This window comes from Castor canadensis, chromosome 2, assembly GCF_047511655.1.
Source record: "Castor canadensis chromosome 2, mCasCan1.hap1v2, whole genome shotgun sequence".
Classification (NCBI taxonomy): domain Eukaryota; kingdom Metazoa; phylum Chordata; class Mammalia; order Rodentia; family Castoridae; genus Castor; species Castor canadensis.
In genome coordinates, this window is record NC_133387.1 from 93,965,743 (window position 1) to 93,985,439 (window position 19,697).

The following is a 19,697-nucleotide window of genomic DNA, read 5'->3' on the forward strand; positions in this document are numbered from 1 at the left end:
GATTTGTTTCAAATGGCCTTTTCCGATTCTTCTGGCTTACCACCTGCCTCCTCCTGGTGGATTAGCCTTTCTTGTTTGTATGTTACCTTTACTAGGATGTTCACTTGGGATTTACTGCCCAAAGGAGTCCCATAGGCACTTGGAAATTAGATGGAAACTGATCTGTGGCAGTCAGTTTTCCCCTGCTCCATCAGTTTTTCTTAAAATATCCCTCTGGCGATATCATTCAACCTTCAGTCTGAACCATTAAGATAATTAAGAAAAGACACTTTTTCCCCTCTACATGACATGCAATGGCAAGCTTTCCAAAAATTCAAGTTTAATTCCATGGCAAGTTATTGAAAACTAAGTTCAGTGACCAAAATATGTGACATTCTGTTGAAGTATATGTCAAGATCTAACCCCCCCCCCCCACCTTCCACCCAAACCACACCCATTTACTGAGGGAAATCCTCCTTCCCTGACAAACCCTAAGCATTTGAAGCAGGAAAGAAATCCCTGGGCACATTACTTTCAAAAGAAGGAAATACAATATGTTGTATGTGGGAAGGTGTGGCTTTAAGACCAAAAGGCTTCAGATTAGGTCTGGGTTGTCCAAAACTAGCAAAAGCTTCAAGAATGGAAACTGATTCTCAGATGCACCTAGGTTTAGCCTCTGTTCTTAACTATGGGTTAATCTGAAGGCTTGAAATCCTCACAGCAGGAGTTGGCTCTGCTACAGAAACTCCAGGGCCTGGAGTGGGAGTCCAAAGCTAGGCAGTGGGATGAACTGGAGGGGAGATGAGCTGCTCCACTAAGCCCTGTTAGTTTTTATTCTCTTAAAAGGAAACGGGTTGTAATGTATGAAAATGTCACAATGAAACTCATTATTTTATGCAATAAGAATAATCTTATTTGGGGAAAAAAGCACATGGAGACCAGCTAGACAATGGTGTAAACCCCTTTCCAGCAGGAAAGTGTATAGTTTTATGAATTTCCTCTCACTGACATATAGATATTTTGAACATAGGTAGAGATATCAGAAAAAGCATGTTAGTCACCTTCATGCAGCACTTTGTTAGAAAGTATCAGCACACTGGATGGCCCAGACAGTCCATTGAACTCTCCCCAATGTCATCGTTTTGTTTTACATGAATGCTCTCAACAGCTATTTTGACTTTCAGTTTTCTCCCATAACTTTATTTCAGGAGTTGAGGGGGGGAGCTGGAAATAGAAGCTGTTTGTCTGTCATTTTTTAAAAAGATCTATCCAGAGGCTCCTAATCGCCAGACCAACTGACTGGAGAGGAGAGCAAATATTTACATGTATAGCCTGAGTGTGTGTGTCAGCCTGAGTTTACACGGCTCTGAGCGAAGCGGATTACCCTGCGAATTCGGAGAATTTAAGTTATTCGGACTGAGCAAGGCCACTGGACGCCCCCCACAAGGCCGTGGGAAGTCTTGGCCACAGCGGAGTTTGCAAAGGCTGAAGGTTCGGAGTCCGCTAGGCCAGCACGCTATAAAGGTCACACTCTCCCGCTACATGTCCTGTGGCCCCGGCCGGGCTGCGCGCGCCCTCACCCCGAACTTCCCTTAGACGGTCTCCCCACTTTATAGAGTCCCTGTCAGGAATAGATACCCCAGTCTAGAAACTGGTTTTAAAGAGCAGCATCCTTCTCCATAGAATTTCTTTTTCAGGGCTGTGTTTCCCCAGTCCCATTGTCAAGGAGATAGAATTTGTGGGGGGGGGTCTTAGCCTGGGAGCCCTGTAGAATTTGAGACCTGGACGGCTAGCGTCAGCTTGGTGGCATGGGTTTCCGCTCTATTTAGCACTTCTCAGCAACTTTCTGTAGGAACTTGGAGCGCCAGTAACAGAAAGAACGAAGAAGCTAGAACTCCCCGAGGCCTCTTCAGGTTTAGGTTCCCTAATTGCGCCACGCCCGGATCCCAGGTCCCGGGCCGCGATAAGCGCGCTCTCCATACAGTGCGCCCGGGCCTTCCCGCCCCAGGACGGCGAGGCCAGGAGCGGGTGTCGGTGGGGGCACCCACACCCTGATGGTGGCACCAATTACGGTGAACGGGTGTCAGGCTTCGGGCCCGCCCGAGCTCACCGCCACGAGGGCGCCGCGCCCTGGGCGCGCCCTCCCCGCCCGGCCCGCGGCCCCGCCCCCGGCGGCACACTCAGGAAGCGGTGACGTGAGACGGCTCTGACTGGCTGCGGGCCTCCGGGACCGCCACTGCCAGCAAATTAAGGCGCAGGGCAGCGAGTGCCCGGGAGCAGTGTCGGTCGCGCCTCGCCGCTCTCTGCACCCCAGCGATCTGGCTCCCAGGTGCCCGCACCCTCGCAGTGGCGCACGGCAGGTTGCCACCTCCCGGCAGCCTGGGCCGCTCGGGCTGTCCCCAGGAGGGGGAGGGAGGAAGAACTCGGAGGAGGGCCGTGAACTCTCAGCCTTGCGCGGTTGATGCGGATTCCGGGTCTTGGGCAGCCGGTGGTCCTGCCGCGCTTCTCCAGGCTCACGCACCTTCTTGGGTCCTTGGGTCCTCTCCCTTCTTCTCCCTCTGGTTCCAAGTCTCTGCGGTTCCCGGGCTTTGCGGTAGGGGCGAGCCGAGGCCAGTGTGGAGCTCTGGGGAGGTTGGGGCTGACTCTACTGGAGTCCCGACTCCGCAGTGACTGCACTTGGGAACTTTGCGCTGTGTTTCGGGTTTTTATCTCCCTTGGGGAAACTGGACGGCAGTTCGGCAGGCCCTGTCCCTGATCAGGACCGCGCGCTGGGGGCCATGGAGTTTACAGCGTCGCCCAAGCCCCAGCTGTCCTCTCGGGCCAACGCTTTCTCCATCGCCGCGCTCATGTCGAGCGGCGGCTCCAAGGAGAAGGACGCGGCGGAGAACACCATCAAACCCCTGGGTAAGTCCGGCTGCCTGACTGTCGGGGGAAGACGGAGATGCGAGTGCTGCGCATCTGTTTCCATCCCTATGTCTGTCCCTCTGTCCACTGGCCCCGGGCGGCTTCAAGGCTGACCGGGAGAGCAGTGAGTTTTCCTGGCTCGCGGCTTTTCTGTCTCCCAGGCCATAAGCCAAATATTGGGAGGGAGTTCTTTTTGTTTTTGTTTTTTTTCCTTCATGGCCCACGTTTTTTGGGGGGCTTCAGAGTCTGTTAAACACCACGGGGATCAGGTATTGAGTCTCCTGTTCAAGTCAGTTGCTCTTCCTTGCCTGCTATCAGTGGATGTGTGTGTGTGTGTGTGTGTAAATTTGTTGGGATAAAATAAAAATCAAGGGCAAAAACTAAACCCCTTTAAGACAACAGGATTTTTGGCGCGTGTAATAAATACCTACTTCTGCTTTCGAAACTACGGAGCGCGACTTTACAAAAAATCAAGTTTAATTTTGTTTTCCCTGTGACTTGAGTAGTCTGAACACCATTGAAAAGTGCTATAGAATTAAGGCGCTTCTCCCCCCACCAGGAGTCATTTCCTTCACAACAGCTCCAGACTTACCAGTAAAATCCATTTTATAATTGTCGTCGATAAGGTTGGCAAAAGCATTGGCTGGTAACCATTTCCTAAATTCCTCAACTTTTAGTTTTATTGTTTATTTAACAATCTTTGCTATTTATAGAAGACGCAAGGCTTATTTATAAAGGGAGAATAGCGATTATGTTCTCCTTAGTATGAGTGAATTGCGTGTTTAAAATATTTAAAAATCCCTTTCCAAATGAAGGACAAGGTTATGTTCTCATCGTCCACTCTTGTTCCTCAGAAATGATTATTACACATCCTGATCATTTGATGTTCCTCAAACAATGACAATTATCATACAGCAAACTTAAGGTAATTTTCCGTTTTTTTTTTAACCTCCCCTAGTTTTCCTTTCCTCTTGGCTTCCTGCCCAAAATCTTTAAACCATCACATCCAGAATAGTATTAATATGAAAGAGGAAATATTAGAGATGAAAAATATTTTCTGCATGGGCAGAGAAAAGAGAACTAAAATCGTAAAGCAACGTGGAACAAGGAAAAGGAACAGGAAGATCCTCAGAAAACCAAATATCAAAAAGTCTGTCTCCTGAGGGCTTTGTCCCCCACTCCCTGGTTCTTCTCACCTACCTTCCAAGGAAATCTATACCTGTCAAAGAAACTAGAGCAAGTCATCAAACCACAATTGTTTAGGGAAAAAACAAAACAACTATACTCATTCAACGTTATATATGTGAGACTTCCGAAATGATCTGCTCTTATTTAGGAGGCCCCTGAATTGTTTTCTCTTGTTCTTTATGAACACTTTCATCTCGTTTTGGTACCTAGAAGGAAAAGAGGATTTGGGGTTAAAATTCCTGACAGATATGTGTGCTGTGGATTGGGAAACATGCCAGTCTGCCCTCATTGTGGTTTCTACATTAGTTCTTTATGTGTTTATTTTTCTGAGAAAACTCACCTTCCATCTACATTTCTAAATTCTAAACTATAAAGGTATTCCCATCTCTCAGCTATGCTGCACCATCACCTGTCCCCATCTAACCTACAAAATGAGCATCCTTCTCCTGGCTTTTGAAAAGGTCCTTGAAAGAACTAGCAGGTGCTCTCTTCCCTTACACTGACTGACCAGTCCTATGGAGCCCAGTGAGGGTGAATGACTGACTATAAGCAAGGACTGCAACAAGAAGCACCTGGACTTACTGTTAAGAGCCAACATAGTATCTTTGTTGAAGCAAACTTTGAAAGAGGGATCTAATTTGTCCCATGCTTGCCTGGTTAAACATAGCTATTTAAAAGAACCATTTGTATTTCTTTTTCTCAGCTTTGATGCACTGGTTAATCTGGGACATAAGGGGTTGTCTATCAGTTGTTGGTCACTTCCTAAGTCCTTTCAAAGACATGTGAATGTGACTGAAAACATTATAAGAAAATAAAATTTTGTAATTGTCTGGCCCCCTTTTTGATTTTGAAACAATTAGCATGACAGTTAGATTTGATTATTCTTAATTTAAAACATTTCCATTATTTGAATTATCATTGTATGAAAAGAAACAGTAAAACTTCATTATTTTCTGCTTGCCCCACATCAAGAAGAATAAGAAATAACAAAACATTTTATAATATAAACAGGTCACACATACACACATACATCACGAACACACACATTTAGAACTGGCTTGCTTTCCTTGTGGACACTTGGAATAAAGTTGTTTGGAGATCAGCTTCACATTGCAAATTCAAGTAGTTTCTTTTTTAAAGGGATGGAAGGTATTTGGGACAGTTAACACAAGTTCCTCTGTCCCATGAAACGGACTAGTGGAGTCCTAGCCCTTATCAGCAGGGTACGTGAATGCTTGGTTCATTGGCAGTGGTATTCCAACCTGATGGTGGGTGGCAAAACACTCTTTCCACTCTAATTCCTGCTAGCCTGGGGTTGAAGTTCTCATTTCCAGGACCTTTCTGGGAGAGAGAAAAAAAATTGCATCTATCACCTATTCCAAAAAATAGTCCAGAGAGCCTGCTACCAGATTTAGCAAGCTGTATGCTGTGGTTTTGCAAAAGATTCCATGTTGGGAGGGAGTATAGGCTCCAAAAGTGTAAAAAATGAACAGCCAGGCACAGAAATGAAGTGACTGCTCCACCTCATCTACTGCTGTTATATCACATCCACAGCTTTCTCCCATTCCTGTCTTCTTTTCTTTTTCTTTTATGGAGAAGAGGGTTGTGGGAAGGAGAGGAAAATTCCTCTTAACATGGGAAGGTATTGATTGATCTCTTCACTCCCTTGGTCTCCATAGAGAAAAGTGTTGTGTTTGTCAAAGAAGTGGAACTAGTAAAGATTTTGGAGGGATAACCATAGGAATATTTGCATGTTATCCTTCATAACCACAGCTTTTCTCTTCGTCATTGCTCACATTTTTATTTCACAAAGCAGGTGGCTTTAATATTGATAACAAGCCATGGTTCTTAAACTCCCTCATTTGGTGTAGTAAGCAGGCACTTAGTAAGTCTCTCCATGGGGGAACCCAGGTACATTTTGTACAGTATAGGTCCTCCCTAGAGGTGGAGTTTCTAAACTTACCTTTCACAGAATCAAATTCAGGTGTCTATTTCAACATGCTGTTCTTCCTGAATCTTTCTGTTTGACAGTCTTTCTCCATTTTCTTTGCCTCCAGAACAATTTGTGGAGAAGTCGTCCTGTCCCCAGCCCCTGGGCGAACTGACCAGCCTGGATGCTCACGGAGAGTTCAGGGGTGGAGGCAGCAGCAGCCCATCCTCCTCCTCTCTGTGCACAGAACCCTTGATCCCCACCACCCCCATCATCCCCAGCGAAGAAATGGCCAAAATCGCCTGCAGCCTGGAAACCAAGGAACTGTGGGACAAATTCCATGAGCTAGGCACTGAGATGATCATCACTAAGTCGGGCAGGTAGCTGGGGCCTTGGCGGGTAGGGGTGGGTAAAGGAGGAGATGCCCGAGTTCTTAGGGCTTCTGGAAGAGGTGAGGGCTGGCTGGTCTTGGAGCACAGAGGCAACTGCGCTCACAGACCGCAGCTTCCCACCAACTTGCATTTGGAAAGACCTGTGGGAACTCAAGCTCACGTTTGGACCATCTGGCTGGGTGAAGCCTCAGCAGGGCTATGATGAGAAGGGCACAAGGGCTAGTGACCGTTCTGCCCACCGCCCCCTTCCCCCAAGGTACAGTCTTTGCTCCTGCACCCTGAAGCTTTGGGGTGCTGGATCAGCATCTGGAGGGAGACCTGGGTGGGCGACTGGGTTCTGCTGCAAGGGAGGGGTTAGACTCCCTTTTATCATCCTGGATTTGCAGAAGCTACCAAGCTCCCATTAGAAACTAAAATGAAAACCTAGACAAAAGAATAAAATTCGAGAGAGAAAATTTCCGGTAGGAAGGAGCTGGGGCGGTGGCCCCTTGGCGCCGCAGCCAGGCGGGCTTGCTGCCTCCATGAAGCCGCTAGGGTGCAGAGGACCCTAGAAAGAAAACAGGATTCGTGTCTCCAGCTCGCTGCAGCTCTCAGGACCCTGCGTCATCAATACACCAGGGTCTCCAAAATTTACTGGGCGAGTCCTGGCTCTCGACTTCCCCCGCCCCCGCCCGACTTTGGGTGGGTTGCACCACCGGGTCAACTCTGGGGATTTTCCAGAACCTGATGTGTTTGATAATGAAAACACATAGGGTTTTCCCTTATGTGTTTTTTTTTTTTTTCGATGTTGGAAAAAAAATGATAAAAAGCACAAAACTTTAATGGAGCAATGAGCATCCACTTAAAGCTATTCTTTGGGGGAAGTCAGGTCTATTTCCATCCCTGCGGCTTTAGGGGAAACCAAAGGGAAGTTTCTGGGCTGGATGAAGGGGGGAAACCAATCCTTTCTCTCCCTCCTTAGTTTGGGTCAGTTCCTTAGCAAATGTGAACCAGGCTGGTTGTCTGCCTCTCTGTCAGGAGGATGTTTCCTACCATCCGGGTGTCGTTTTCGGGAGTGGATCCTGAGGCCAAATACATAGTCCTAATGGACATCGTCCCCGTGGACAACAAGAGGTATCGCTACGCCTACCACCGGTCCTCCTGGCTGGTGGCCGGCAAGGCTGACCCTCCGCTACCAGCAAGGTTTGTGCTTCTGGATTTTTTTTTTTTTCAGAGCAAAATACATATTAATCCTTCTGGCAGAGTGTCTCTGGTTGTGTGAGGTTTAAGCGGGTCTGTTTTTAAGCCACGGGCTCTGGCTCATGAGAGATTTTCAAGCCTTAGTATTTCAGGATTGAATACAAAAATGTATGGGCTGGTCTCTAAGAAAGGCAGAGTTTGTGAACAGAGGAAACACTGTCTTTAATTCTTTCGCTATAATTCATTTCAAAGTTTTTGTTAAATTTTGATTTGAAGATTCATTACACATGTGACCCATTTGATATGTATTAAATTTCTGACAGGCTACTTAAAACCAGACTAAATAAATCTGCTGAAAAAATGGTTGACTTAAAATCCCTTTTTTCCCTCCAAGGAATGTGTTTTAACACAATGTTGTTAACAGTGTGCCTGCATCTGCACATGACAAACATTATTTAAGTAAAATTTGTTTGTTTTTAGCCAGGAAAGGGATCAGCGATTTTTAAGTGAGAAAAGCAACTTTTTTCCCTCCACATTTTTAATGGCTGAATGTAATTCAGCAAGTTATTATTCATTTACATGAAATGTAAGAAATACTTTAAAGATTACAACTTGTTTTTAATTGAGGAAAAGGTACCAGCTTGCAATAGATATTAAGATTGATATAATTAGTGTTCTGTACTATTTACTACTTAACAGCCAGTTTACTCTTACTCTTGAGCTTCCTTCCAAACATTTTGTATAAAAATTTTCTGAGACAGGGTCTCACTATGTAGCTCAGGCACCAGACTCAAACTTCGGATCCTCTAGTTTCATCCTCACAGTGCTGGGATACAGGCATGTGCCACCATTTGTGGCTCCCAAACTTTTCAATACTATTTTGACAGAAGAGAGAGAGAGAGAGAGAAAAGATGGAATTTATTTTTAGCAGATTTGTAATTATTTTTTATAAGCAAATGTTTTTATTTTCCCAGTCTTCCTCTAAGAAGTTAATTACTCTTATTTCACATACATTTTCTTCCTATCTGAAGGTATGGGGGAAATGGTGCAGACCAACAGGACTTTGGAAATATGACATGTCTTGTTTATGTTACTAATCTGTTCTGGTGAGAGGAAGAAAGCGAGTACCAATACACTATCTTAACTGAAACATGCTTAAGCTATTGCTGGAATTTTAAGTCCAGGGTGGGGGCAACTGGGGAGCAGAGGGGCTTGCTTCCTGTATGGTTTTTTTCCCATTTGTTCCACTTGAGCTTATTTATATTAATATTAGATTAAAATGTGCAGTGCATTATGGAATAGAAGTATTCTAGATAATTCAAGTAACTATTCTTTATTATTATTTACAGTGCTGGGAATTGAACTCAGAGTTTCATGCTCACTAGGAATTATTACCACGACTAAAAGAAATAGTCTGCTATATTTTCTACCTCCATTAAGGAAAGGGGAAGAACTTGGGAAGTAAGAATTTTTCCCCTGGTGGTAGAAATTCCTAGTGGTTCTGGGTCTTTGAAGTACTTTATCTCAAACTGAACTTCATTGGTCAAATCATTTCTTTTTCTTTCTGTCTTCTTTTTTTTTTTTTTGTGGTTCTGGGGTTTGAACTCTGGGTCTACACCATGAGCCACTCCATAGCCCTTTTCTGTGAAGGTTTACTTTTCTGAGATAGGGTCTCAGGAACTATTTGCTGAGGCTGCCTTTGAGCCAAGATCCTCTTGATCCCTGCCTCCTGAGTAGCTAGGATTACAGGTGTGAGCCATTGGCGTTCAGCGGTCAGTCATTTCTATTCAAAAGAAATAAAACATTTTTATTTGAATATCAAAGTATTTGTGTCAATGTGATTACATATAGTCAATGTGACCAAGAGGAAACATTTCATCACCTATAGGCCTTTTTGAGGGGGAAGTACGATGTGATACTTATCAACAAAATAACTGCACCTACAAAAAGGTAAAACTTGAAATGCTATCATGTTCGTGCCATCAAAGAACACTAATTGAAAGGCAGTTATGAGCACCCCTCCTAAAAACCATCAAACAGACAAACTCCCAAGGTCTTTTAAGTTCTTCTGTGCATCTGGTAAGAATCTTTGGTGCTGTCACTTTTTCTGTGCTTTTTTCCTGGTGGGTTTTGTGAGTTTCAGCCCAGATAAAGGATTCTTCTTGTGTAATATATCATGACACAGACTGCTTTTTCTTTACATGAATATTGCTAGGAAAGATTTTTGTAACTTTTTTTTGCTTTGTATAAAGCAAGAAATATTTATGTTTAATTATAGTTATAAGGTACACACACACACTGTTATATGGGTAAAGGACTTTGTCAGGGCCAGGAATGTAATTCAGTTGTAGAGAGCATGTTTAGTATGTGCCAGATCTTGAGTTCAATCCCTAGGACCAATGAAAAAAAGCAGGGGAGGAGGGAATTGTCCCATTGAAATACGGATTTCAAATCAGGTGTGATGTTATATGCCTGTAATTCCAGCTACCCAGGAGTCAGGGGGATTATGTGTTTGAGGCCGACCTGCCTTGACAAAGCTAGCAGCAAGATCTGGCTCAAGAATAAAACATTTATTAAAAAGGGGCTGAGCCTTTGCTACCTCAAGAGGCAGAGCCAGCCGTTGCTACCATATGCAAGGCCCTGGGTTCAACCCCTAATGCAGCACAAAACAACAACAAACAAACAAGGATTTCATTTTGCCCCTCATTAGTTTTGTCATCTCAACCTGATTTTGGAAAGATGGTGCCGGGACTGGGAGTTAGAGCTAACTGTAACAGTCATAGGTTTAGTGAATTGTGCTGTGAATATTGCCTTGCACGTAGCAACTGGTCAATAAATGACAAAGTTTTTTTTTTTCTTAAGCTGTTTAGAAATGAATCAATTGAATACTTCAGAGCTTATCCAGATTGTTTAAACTCTCATTTGGAGAGCATGTAAACAAATGATGATAGTATATGGTACCATTTGAAGTAGGAGGAATGACTCTCAGTCTGATCTGTGGACTATGAAACATTCTCCATGCCCCTGTATTAAAATTGCTTTGTTCTGTATTTGCAAAGGACACAAACTTTAAATGGAGTCATTTTAGGTTTAAATAAATGGATTCCCTAAAATTGTTTCCAGTGCTCTTTAGTGATGATTATACAAGCATCTCTCTTTTGAAAATACCACAACAGTAAGATTCTGTATTTGATAGATGCAGACATAGCTGACTTAGGTGAAAAAACAACCCATCTTTTAAAAAATGGCTTGCACAGCAGTTAATGGAAAATTTACTAAGTATACATTTAGATCATTGACATGTGAAAAAAATACATGAGATGTTTTAGAGTTATTTTGGTATTGTTGTATTAAAATTTTGAGGTGTGTGGAGCAAACAAATGGGTCACTTATATGACATTTTTGTGTTCCTTTAGAATCAGAACATTTTATAACCCACAAAGACAGATTTGTTTGTTTTTTGAGACATGGTCTCTCCCTCTAGCCCAGGCTGACTTTGAAATCTTGATCCTCCTCCCTCAGCCTACTGAGTGTTGGGATTACAGGTGTGACACCAATCATGACTCAAATCAGATTTTAAAAGGTGTCTCAATAAAGCTCTCTCATACTTTTCTTAGGCTCTACGTGCACCCAGACTCTCCCTTTACTGGTGAGCAGCTATTGAAACAGATGGTATCTTTTGAAAAGGTGAAACTCACTAACAATGAGCTGGATCAGCATGGCCATGTGAGTATAATGCTTTGGACTGTGCAGGTCCCCTGGACGCAGTGTACCAGTCACACAAAACGCCCTTTCTCTGAGTTGCTTTCCCCTTTCTTTATCCACTTCCTCTTTTATGTCTCTGAACTATTGTATGCACCATCCCTGTGTTCTTCAGGAACCCTTGACTGCTATTGTCAAGATGTCATTTACAGGGACTCTGTTTGCCACTTCCATGAGGGAGAGTCAGGGGGTCTTCTTGCCATGACTTTCCCAATACTTCTGCAACTGCTTTACCACCTTTGCTGACAAATGTTAAAACAGAGAATACCTGTAGTTAAAACCAAAGCAGGGATTAGGGTGTGGCTCAGTGGTAGAGCACTTTCCTAGCAAGCATGAGGCCCTGGGTTCAATTCCTAATACCACAAAACAAAATAAAACAAATAAGCAAAAAAAAAAAAAAAAAAGTTTGATTTTTGCATAAACAAAGAGTTCATAAAAATGTAAAAGAAAGAGAAATGACAAAATTCTGAGCTCTTAACAATAGTTAGTAGAACCAATAGCCATTACTGGAGGCCCTTTCAGATTTGCTAAAATTATTTTATTATTATTGTTTAATTTTGTATTCATTAATAGTACAAGGGGCTTTCATGTGAAAATTCCATATATGCCTGCAGTGTATTTAGAGCAAATTCACTCCCTCTATAATATTCCCTTAGCCCCTCTCCCTTTTAAAAACAGTATTTGTTTGTTTTTTGTTTTTTTTAATTTTTATTTTTTTATTATTCATATGTGCATACAATGCTTGGGTCATTTCTCCCCCCGCCCCCACCCCCTCCCTTACCACCCACTCCGCCCCCTCCCTCTCCCCCCCACCCCCTGGATACCCGGCAGAAACTATTTTGCCCTTATCTCTAATTTTAAAACAGTATTTGTTGAGTTTCTTTATGCTATCTCCAAACATACATAAGAAACATAATTTGATCTTCTTTACTGGGGGAACCCTCTCCATTTCCCCTTCTCCTCCCACAGAACTCCCTCTCCTCAAAAATTTCCTTTTAAAAGTGTTATCTGTGATGTGACTTAATACTCAAATAAAATTTTACATATAAATTCTGTTTCAGATTTAATGCTATAAGAAAACTTTGTATAGACCACAAAATTCCTTTTGATGAGTAGAATATTTATTTTTGCCTCCATTGTCAGAAACTATGGGTATTTTCATAGTTTCTTTCTTAGGCTTAGATATTTTGGTATAATTATTCTCTCTCATACCCTGTTTAAGCAAGGCTCATGTTACTTAAGGTTTTAGTTTTACTGGATCTGTGTAATTTGGAGGAAGTATTTCAAAATCTTTCTCTGAGAAGATGGCTTTACATAGCTAATGAATTAGAGAGTTCTAGATATGGTTTCAAATGGTTGGGTTGATCCTGAAACCAAACAAATCACTTCAGGCCTAAGGGCCATCCATTTACCACAAGGACTTTATTATGATAGCCATATCAAAGTAACCAGGGTAACTGATGACTATTGGGGCACTGTTGAGATGTTGGCAGTAGGTTAATAAGTTTTTATTTTACCTATTAGAAAAGATAATTGACCTTTTTGGATATTGGCATAATTTCCATCATTTTTTTTCTTTTTTTAATTTTTAAGATGCTTCTCCTCTAAAGATTTTTCAGGTTAAAATTTATGAGATATCTGAGTGATATTTTTTGAAGGTCAGTGATCATTCTTAATGTAATTCATAGTAAAATATTTTGGGCTCCAATTGAAATCTTTGCAAGGGAGAAAAATTATTTTGTGGTTCTGGTATTTTCCATATGAGAAGGTTTTAGAAGTATTATTTGGGTCTTTCCAGAAAGACTTGGGATTCATTTTGAGATGAGCTATTCAGAATTTAAATGTTTTTCTTTCATCATCAGCTTTATGAGTAGGAATAGCACTAAACTGCACTGTAGGAGCTCTGGCTTTTAGCCTGATCATGCCATCATTAGATATTGACAGATTATTTAGTCTTATATGGTTCTTATATCCATTTTAACTTGAAAACTTTTCTGACTTAATATAACCATTTATCACAAAAATGAATGTGTTCTGAAAACTATGAGGAAATATTTTTAAATACTGTACTTTTTTGTTTGTTTTATTTTTGGCAGTACTAGGATTTGAACTCAAGCCCTTGTACTTACTAGGCAAGTACTCCACACTTGAGCCACTCTTCCCCGACCTTGCTTTAGTTATTTTTCAGATAAGATCTCAGGTTTTTGCCCTAGCCAGCTTCATACCTGGATTCTCTCATTTTATCTCCCTTGAAGCTGGGATTATAGCTGTACTGTTTTGCCAACTTTAGACCGTTTTTTTTTTTTTTTTTTGGCTTTTTCTTTTTGGTGGGACAGGAGTTTGAACTCAGGGCTTCGCACTTGCAAAACAGGTGTTTTATAGCTTGAGCCACACCTCCAGGCCTGTTTTGCCAAGTTTAAGGCTTAGAGTTGTTTCATTTTGGTATGTGTATGTGAGGGTTGGGTGGATATAGGATTTGAAAATTATTCTTCTTAGTAGAACCTATAAGGAATGTTGAAGTTCTTTTCTTATACTGGCATTAGGAGACAAATGCTTGCTTTTGTTGCTTCAAGTTTATTTCAGATTTGTGATTAAGTATCAATATCTTGAACTCCTTGGAATAAATGCATTATACAAAGAGGTAAACTTGTATTTTAAAAGTTTATTTTGATTCATTTGAATAGCTCACTTCTTTAAGTTGTTGCTATTCTAGGATGGAATCATAAAAAGTGGCAGGTGCAAAGTCCAGTCCCCTCTTTAACTTTAGGTTGTGATACAGGTTAAAGAGGTAGGCAGTGAGATATTGGTTATTTAGTTGTTCCCTCCACATCCGTGGGGTTTTGGTTACAGGATACCCTGTGGATGGTGAAATTCAGAGATGCTTGCATCCCTTATATAAAGTGGAACCATATTTGCATATAACCTCCTGTATCCTATAAATCACTTCTAGATTACTCATAGCACCTTACCCAATGTAAGTGTTATATAAATGGTTGTTATACTGCATTGCTTAGGGTACAACGTCAAGAAAAATAGTCTACATATTCAGTACAGATGCAATTTTTAAAAAAAAATTTGATCTGAGGTTGGTCAAATATGCAGAGGTACAAAACACAGATACAAATGTGCACTGTATCAATTATCTCACAGTAACCAGTACTTAATCTGTTAAACCAATCAACAGAAACACTCATCCAGTTCATCCATTTAAGACACCATCAGTGGTTCTGCCACCCTGCTGGCTATGGAATGTTGCCTGAGAACCAGGCTCTCTGCTGGTTGAAGAAGAGCATACAATGTGAGCTCCCAGTCCTGGAAAGACCAAGGACTTAAGTCTCTGTCTTCATAGCACTGGGGAAGATGTGGGAACATTTTTAAACCTAAAAGTTACTTTTGTTGCTCAGATTTCATAATGGGAAATTTTGATATTTAAAAGATAAATGAAAAATACTATCTCTTAGCTGCCATGTTAACCAGAGTATACTTGCAGAATCTAAGAATTTGGCAAATGTATTAGCTATAGAATGGAAGATGGCCATCATTGTGATTCAGGTTTAGTTTTATAACTGTATGAATCAAAGAAGTTGTCATAAGACATAACGATAATGTAATTCACATATTTACCGGTCACGTCCTGTTTCATGTGTGCCTTACAAGAGTTATATCCTGTAATTCTCACTACAGCCCTATGAGGTTGGTACTGGTCTTGCACTTGAGAAAACCAACAGTTGGCTCAAGATTAAAGAGTAATCAAGTAGATTACTTGATTACAGATTTGGGATTTAACCTTGTCTATCTGATACAACACTGCCTTTCTAAATCATTTTTATTCTCCATAAACAGCAATATGGCTGCCTAGAATGTTATAAATTTTTTATTTTAGAAAATTTAGACCTACATTTTTTGGCCTAACTAGACTAACAAAAAAGAAAAAAACATTTTAAAGACTTGATTTTAGAAAATAAAGAAAACTTATCCTCCTGATGATTCTTCTCCTCCCACCCCAACCCATTTCAGAAAGGACCCTTGAAACAATCTGTATTATTTGCAGTTGTTTTGGTAAAATGTGATTCACAACACTGAGTCTGTAGTATTCAATGAAAATGATTTGCCAGAAGAATGGAAAGGGTGGGTCCTAACCTTCAAACTGAACTTGAAGTTGAAGATTTTGTGGTTCTTGCTTTGCCTCACTATACTTTGGCCTGTTCAGTAGAGTGACCATGTACATTGAGGACTCCTCATCTCTTCACTGTAGATAATTTTGAACTCAATGCATAAGTACCAGCCACGGGTGCACATCATTAAGAAGAAAGACCACACAGCCTCATTACTCAATCTGAAGTCTGAAGAGTTCAGAACGTTCGTCTTTCCAGAGACAGTTTTCACGGCAGTCACAGCCTACCAGAATCAACTGGTGAGTGTGCAATTCATTCCCAGTTCCTGCACAACATAGGGACATAGGAGGTTCTTACATTTTCCTGAAGAGAAAGGACATCCTATACTCAAAACGGATGTTCTCAGAAGAGAGAGCTGTAGAATATCATCCCCAGGACATCCAAGAGTATATTGAGTTACCCTCTAATACACTGTTTTATTTTCTATGGTCTTTATACTCAAGGTCAGGTTGTGAGGTACTGGTACCCACTTCTTGACTCAAACCTGCCCCAATCTGTCTTCTCAAAGTTTCTCCTCCAGAAAATTTCCTGTTGCCTTTTCCTCCTCCTGGTAACATGCAGAGCCATATTCTCATTGCTTCATAGAATTATACATTTTCTAGACAACTACCCAAACTACTGATACTTTAGATATTTTGTGAAGCATATTCAGTTGTAATTTATGATAATTCTATTAAAATGATCATAAGTGTCCCTTTAGATAATAAACTACAACTGTGTATTTAATTTACATCAAGATATTCAGTTTATAATCTTGGGTTATACATTTTCTGTTCTTTGTTGTACAAATGTATGCATGGTTTTCACAGAGGAGATTTAGTCTAACTTCATAAATATTTATCAAGGTCCCACTAAGGGGTTAGTATTATTAGATACTTGTCGATACATTTTCTTCTTTTGTGGTCAGCAGAAGCTTGAAGGATTTATAGTAATAGTACCACTTTGTAGGTGAGGAAGCCAAGAGAGAACGGGTAACTTTTCTACAGTGAGGAAAAAACAGAAGTAGAATTCCTTTTGCTATACTTCAGTAAAAGAAACTCACAATCTCAGCTTATTTAACAAATTCATTAAGTCTCTCTAGGACTTCATGTCTTTCTTTTATTTGATTAGTTGTAGGTAGCCAGGGTGATTGCTCTGCTTTTGTTGTCATGTTGTTGTATTTTCGGTTTTGAGTGAATAACCATTAGGTGCTGCCTGATAGCTGGCTCAGGGTTCATCATGGGATGGCCAGCAGAGGAGTTACCGTGTTGTGTCTCAGGAAAGCCAGATGAAGTTGAGAGCATAGGTAGCCCTATGCAAATGAAGTAGAAGCCCAGAGAAGGGATGTGGATGCATAAAGCTTAAGCACCTATAGTTTCTGTAGAACTTTGAGAAGATTTCGAAATATTTCACCACTGTGACTGCCATTTGCCTTTCCGGTAAACTAGGTTAAGAATTGACCAGGCCATCTTCGGGTATAATGGTGAAGATTAAATGTGATGTCATGAGTAAACATGGCTTTGGAAACTCTAAGGTTGGGCTATCTCTGGAATGTCAAAAGAGAATTTGTCACCATTTAGAGTTTAAATTTTTAGTGGTGTGTTTTTTTATGTCAATAAATAGATGTTACTATGCAAATCATGTTATTGAAAAGTAAAGTGTTGTAGCTTTTGAACTATCTCCACAATGAAAACATGGGAGAGAAACTTTGAGGGAATGCCCAAGCTGAAACTTTGTGCATAGACTTAAGTTCACAAAAGCCTACAGCCCTAATGCTGTTTCCCTGGAGATCTGGAACATTGAAACCAACGGTCCCATTTTTATTTAAAGGCACACAGATTGCAGATGTTACAGTCTTAGAAAAGATTCCTGAAACAGTTAATTCATTTTATATTAACTGAATTAATAACTTTTCTAATATAGATACTGAATTTATAAAAATCCAAGAAACTCTGTTGATGTTTAGAATGAAGTAAAAACTTATTGTATGGAAATTTCAGTGCTTTTATCAGAAATCTCTATAAAGAGGAAAAAATTTCAAATGTACAAAAAATAAAGCAAATGGTAAAATGAACCCATATACCCTCCACTTATATTCAACAATCAACATTTTGCCTTATTTGCTTCACCTCTCGTCTTCCCTCTCTCTGTGTGTATGCATACTTTTCTCTCCCCTTAGTCATTTGAGACTAAGGTGCATGCGTCATGACGCTTCACTTCTAAGGACTTCGACAAGCAGATCCCAACAGTAAGGATATTATTTTTGTAACCATAATGTCTTTATAGCAGCTAAGAAAGTTAATTAGAATTATTCCTTAAGATCAGGTGATATTTAGTTTAATTAGCAATTTTACAATGGGCCTACAATGTTTTTTATTTGTTACCTTTCGTTCTTTCTCTATACTTGAATTCACCTAAAGTCCATGGTTTGGATTTATTACTTTTATTCCATATTGTTTCTTAATAATCTTATTTGATTCTGATGCTAATATCCAAAGGAAGCCCTATGAGTGCCATTTTCTAGATGAAGAAACTGAGGTTCAAAGTGGATAAGATACTCCACCCAAGGCCACAGACTTGATATACGACAGACCAATGGCATGGTTTTGATTTTCTAGATATTATTTCTTTCTTTTTGGTGGCATCAAGATAGATTGCAAGGTCGAGGAAGTAACTACTGCCAGTGTCAAAGGTTTGATAGCTGAAATTGAAAATGTTGGTAAATTAAAATAGATTAAGATACAAATTAATACATCTTGCAACCCTAATTGCTTCTCTTACTAATGTTTATTTCTAATTGCTATTATAAATGGGCTCAAAATCCAGCCACAAGAATGCAGCTATTCTTCATAAAGAGTAATATGATTAGCATGTCATCTCATTGAATAACCCATAATAGAAGCAACTACATTCATAATTAATTTCCCAGAGACCCCTCTATGTCTGAGTTTGTCTCTATATCTACCTTTAAAACCATAGTCCTTAGCATAAAACCATATATAAATTTGGTTTGGCATACTAACAGGCCAGTTTTGTAAATGGTTTATAATCCCACAAGCTGAATCAAAACTCATATAGCAGATGCTCAAAAATATGCATAATGAATAAACCAGTGTGGGAGCATTTTTATTAGGTCTATACTATTTTTTGAACTCACTCTTAATTCTTCCTGGCCTTCCTACCATTGATTGCTCTGTTTGTTTGGTTGTTTTTTTTTTTTAATCATTATACTATTTGTGTATTAGTTTTCCTGAAGTAAACATGTAATAAAATAAATATATGTAAGATATAAGCAAAGTAAATATAAACTATATATAGTATAAATGTTAGAATTTTTTCCATACACAAAGAACAAAAGGAAAAGAGGGGAGGATTTAAAAGTTCATATTTAGGGCCACTTTCATATTTAGGTCATTTTGGCTAGGACTGTTATTTTTATGTGTATTAAAATTCAAATCAAAGTTTCCAATAGAATTTGTGAAAAATACTTTATTATGGCAATTTATTTATTTATAAGCAATAAAAATGCTTTTTTTTGCTACTTCTTTCTCTGCTTTTTGCAAGAGGATGATTGCATTTCTTTACATTATTAGATAAAAGCTAAATACATTACACTTTCAACAAACTATTTCATAATTTAAGATTTAAAGGTCATGCATTGTTTTTGAGCAGGCAGATCATTGCTGTAGAGTTGAAGTGTAGGTCAGGTTTCATTTTTAAATGCCTTTGGTCAGATCTTTTTCTGATAATTGGAGAAATGGTCTCTGAGGGCCAATTTAACCTTGTGGCTGGGAACCCCAGCTGGGTTCAGAGTCCAGGAATATTCACGGGAAATAAGAATGGCTGTAGAAGCTCACTTTTCTTCAGCACAACTGGTGGTGTCAAAATTGCCTTCCAATCATGTATGTATTTATTTACAGATAATAGAGATGTTAAAAAAGTGAATTTTCTGACTAGGAATGCATGACATTCTATATTATTGCAATTGTGCATGAAAAAACACAGCTGTATTTTAGCCTGAATTAGTCAGTAATTTGAATATATTTTGAAACACTCAAGTGCAGGATTTCTTAAGCTCATTCTACTGTTCTTCTTTGTTAATATTTTTTCTTTGCTGCTTTTAATTCTCTTTCTCTCTCTTTTTATTTTGTTTTTTTTTGGGGCAGGGTCTTGCTATGTAGCCCAGCTGGCCTCAAACTCCTGATCTTC

At 40.2% G+C, this 19,697-nt stretch overlaps 1 protein-coding gene across 1 annotated transcript in view; it reads left to right on the plus strand.

Moving 5' to 3' along the window:
* The first annotated feature begins 2,270 nt into the window (after window positions 1–2,270).
* Tbx20 (T-box transcription factor 20) overlaps window positions 2,271–19,697 on the plus strand; it is a 37,716-nt gene continuing 20,289 nt past the window's right edge. The window contains exons 1-5 of the mRNA XM_020155566.2: window positions 2,271–2,883; window positions 6,129–6,381; window positions 7,411–7,575; window positions 11,190–11,298; window positions 15,590–15,748. Coding sequence (XP_020011155.1) covers window positions 2,757–2,883; window positions 6,129–6,381; window positions 7,411–7,575; window positions 11,190–11,298; window positions 15,590–15,748 — 813 coding nt within the window. The 5' untranslated portion in view covers window positions 2,271–2,756. The remainder of the gene's footprint in view (window positions 2,884–6,128; window positions 6,382–7,410; window positions 7,576–11,189; window positions 11,299–15,589; window positions 15,749–19,697) is intronic.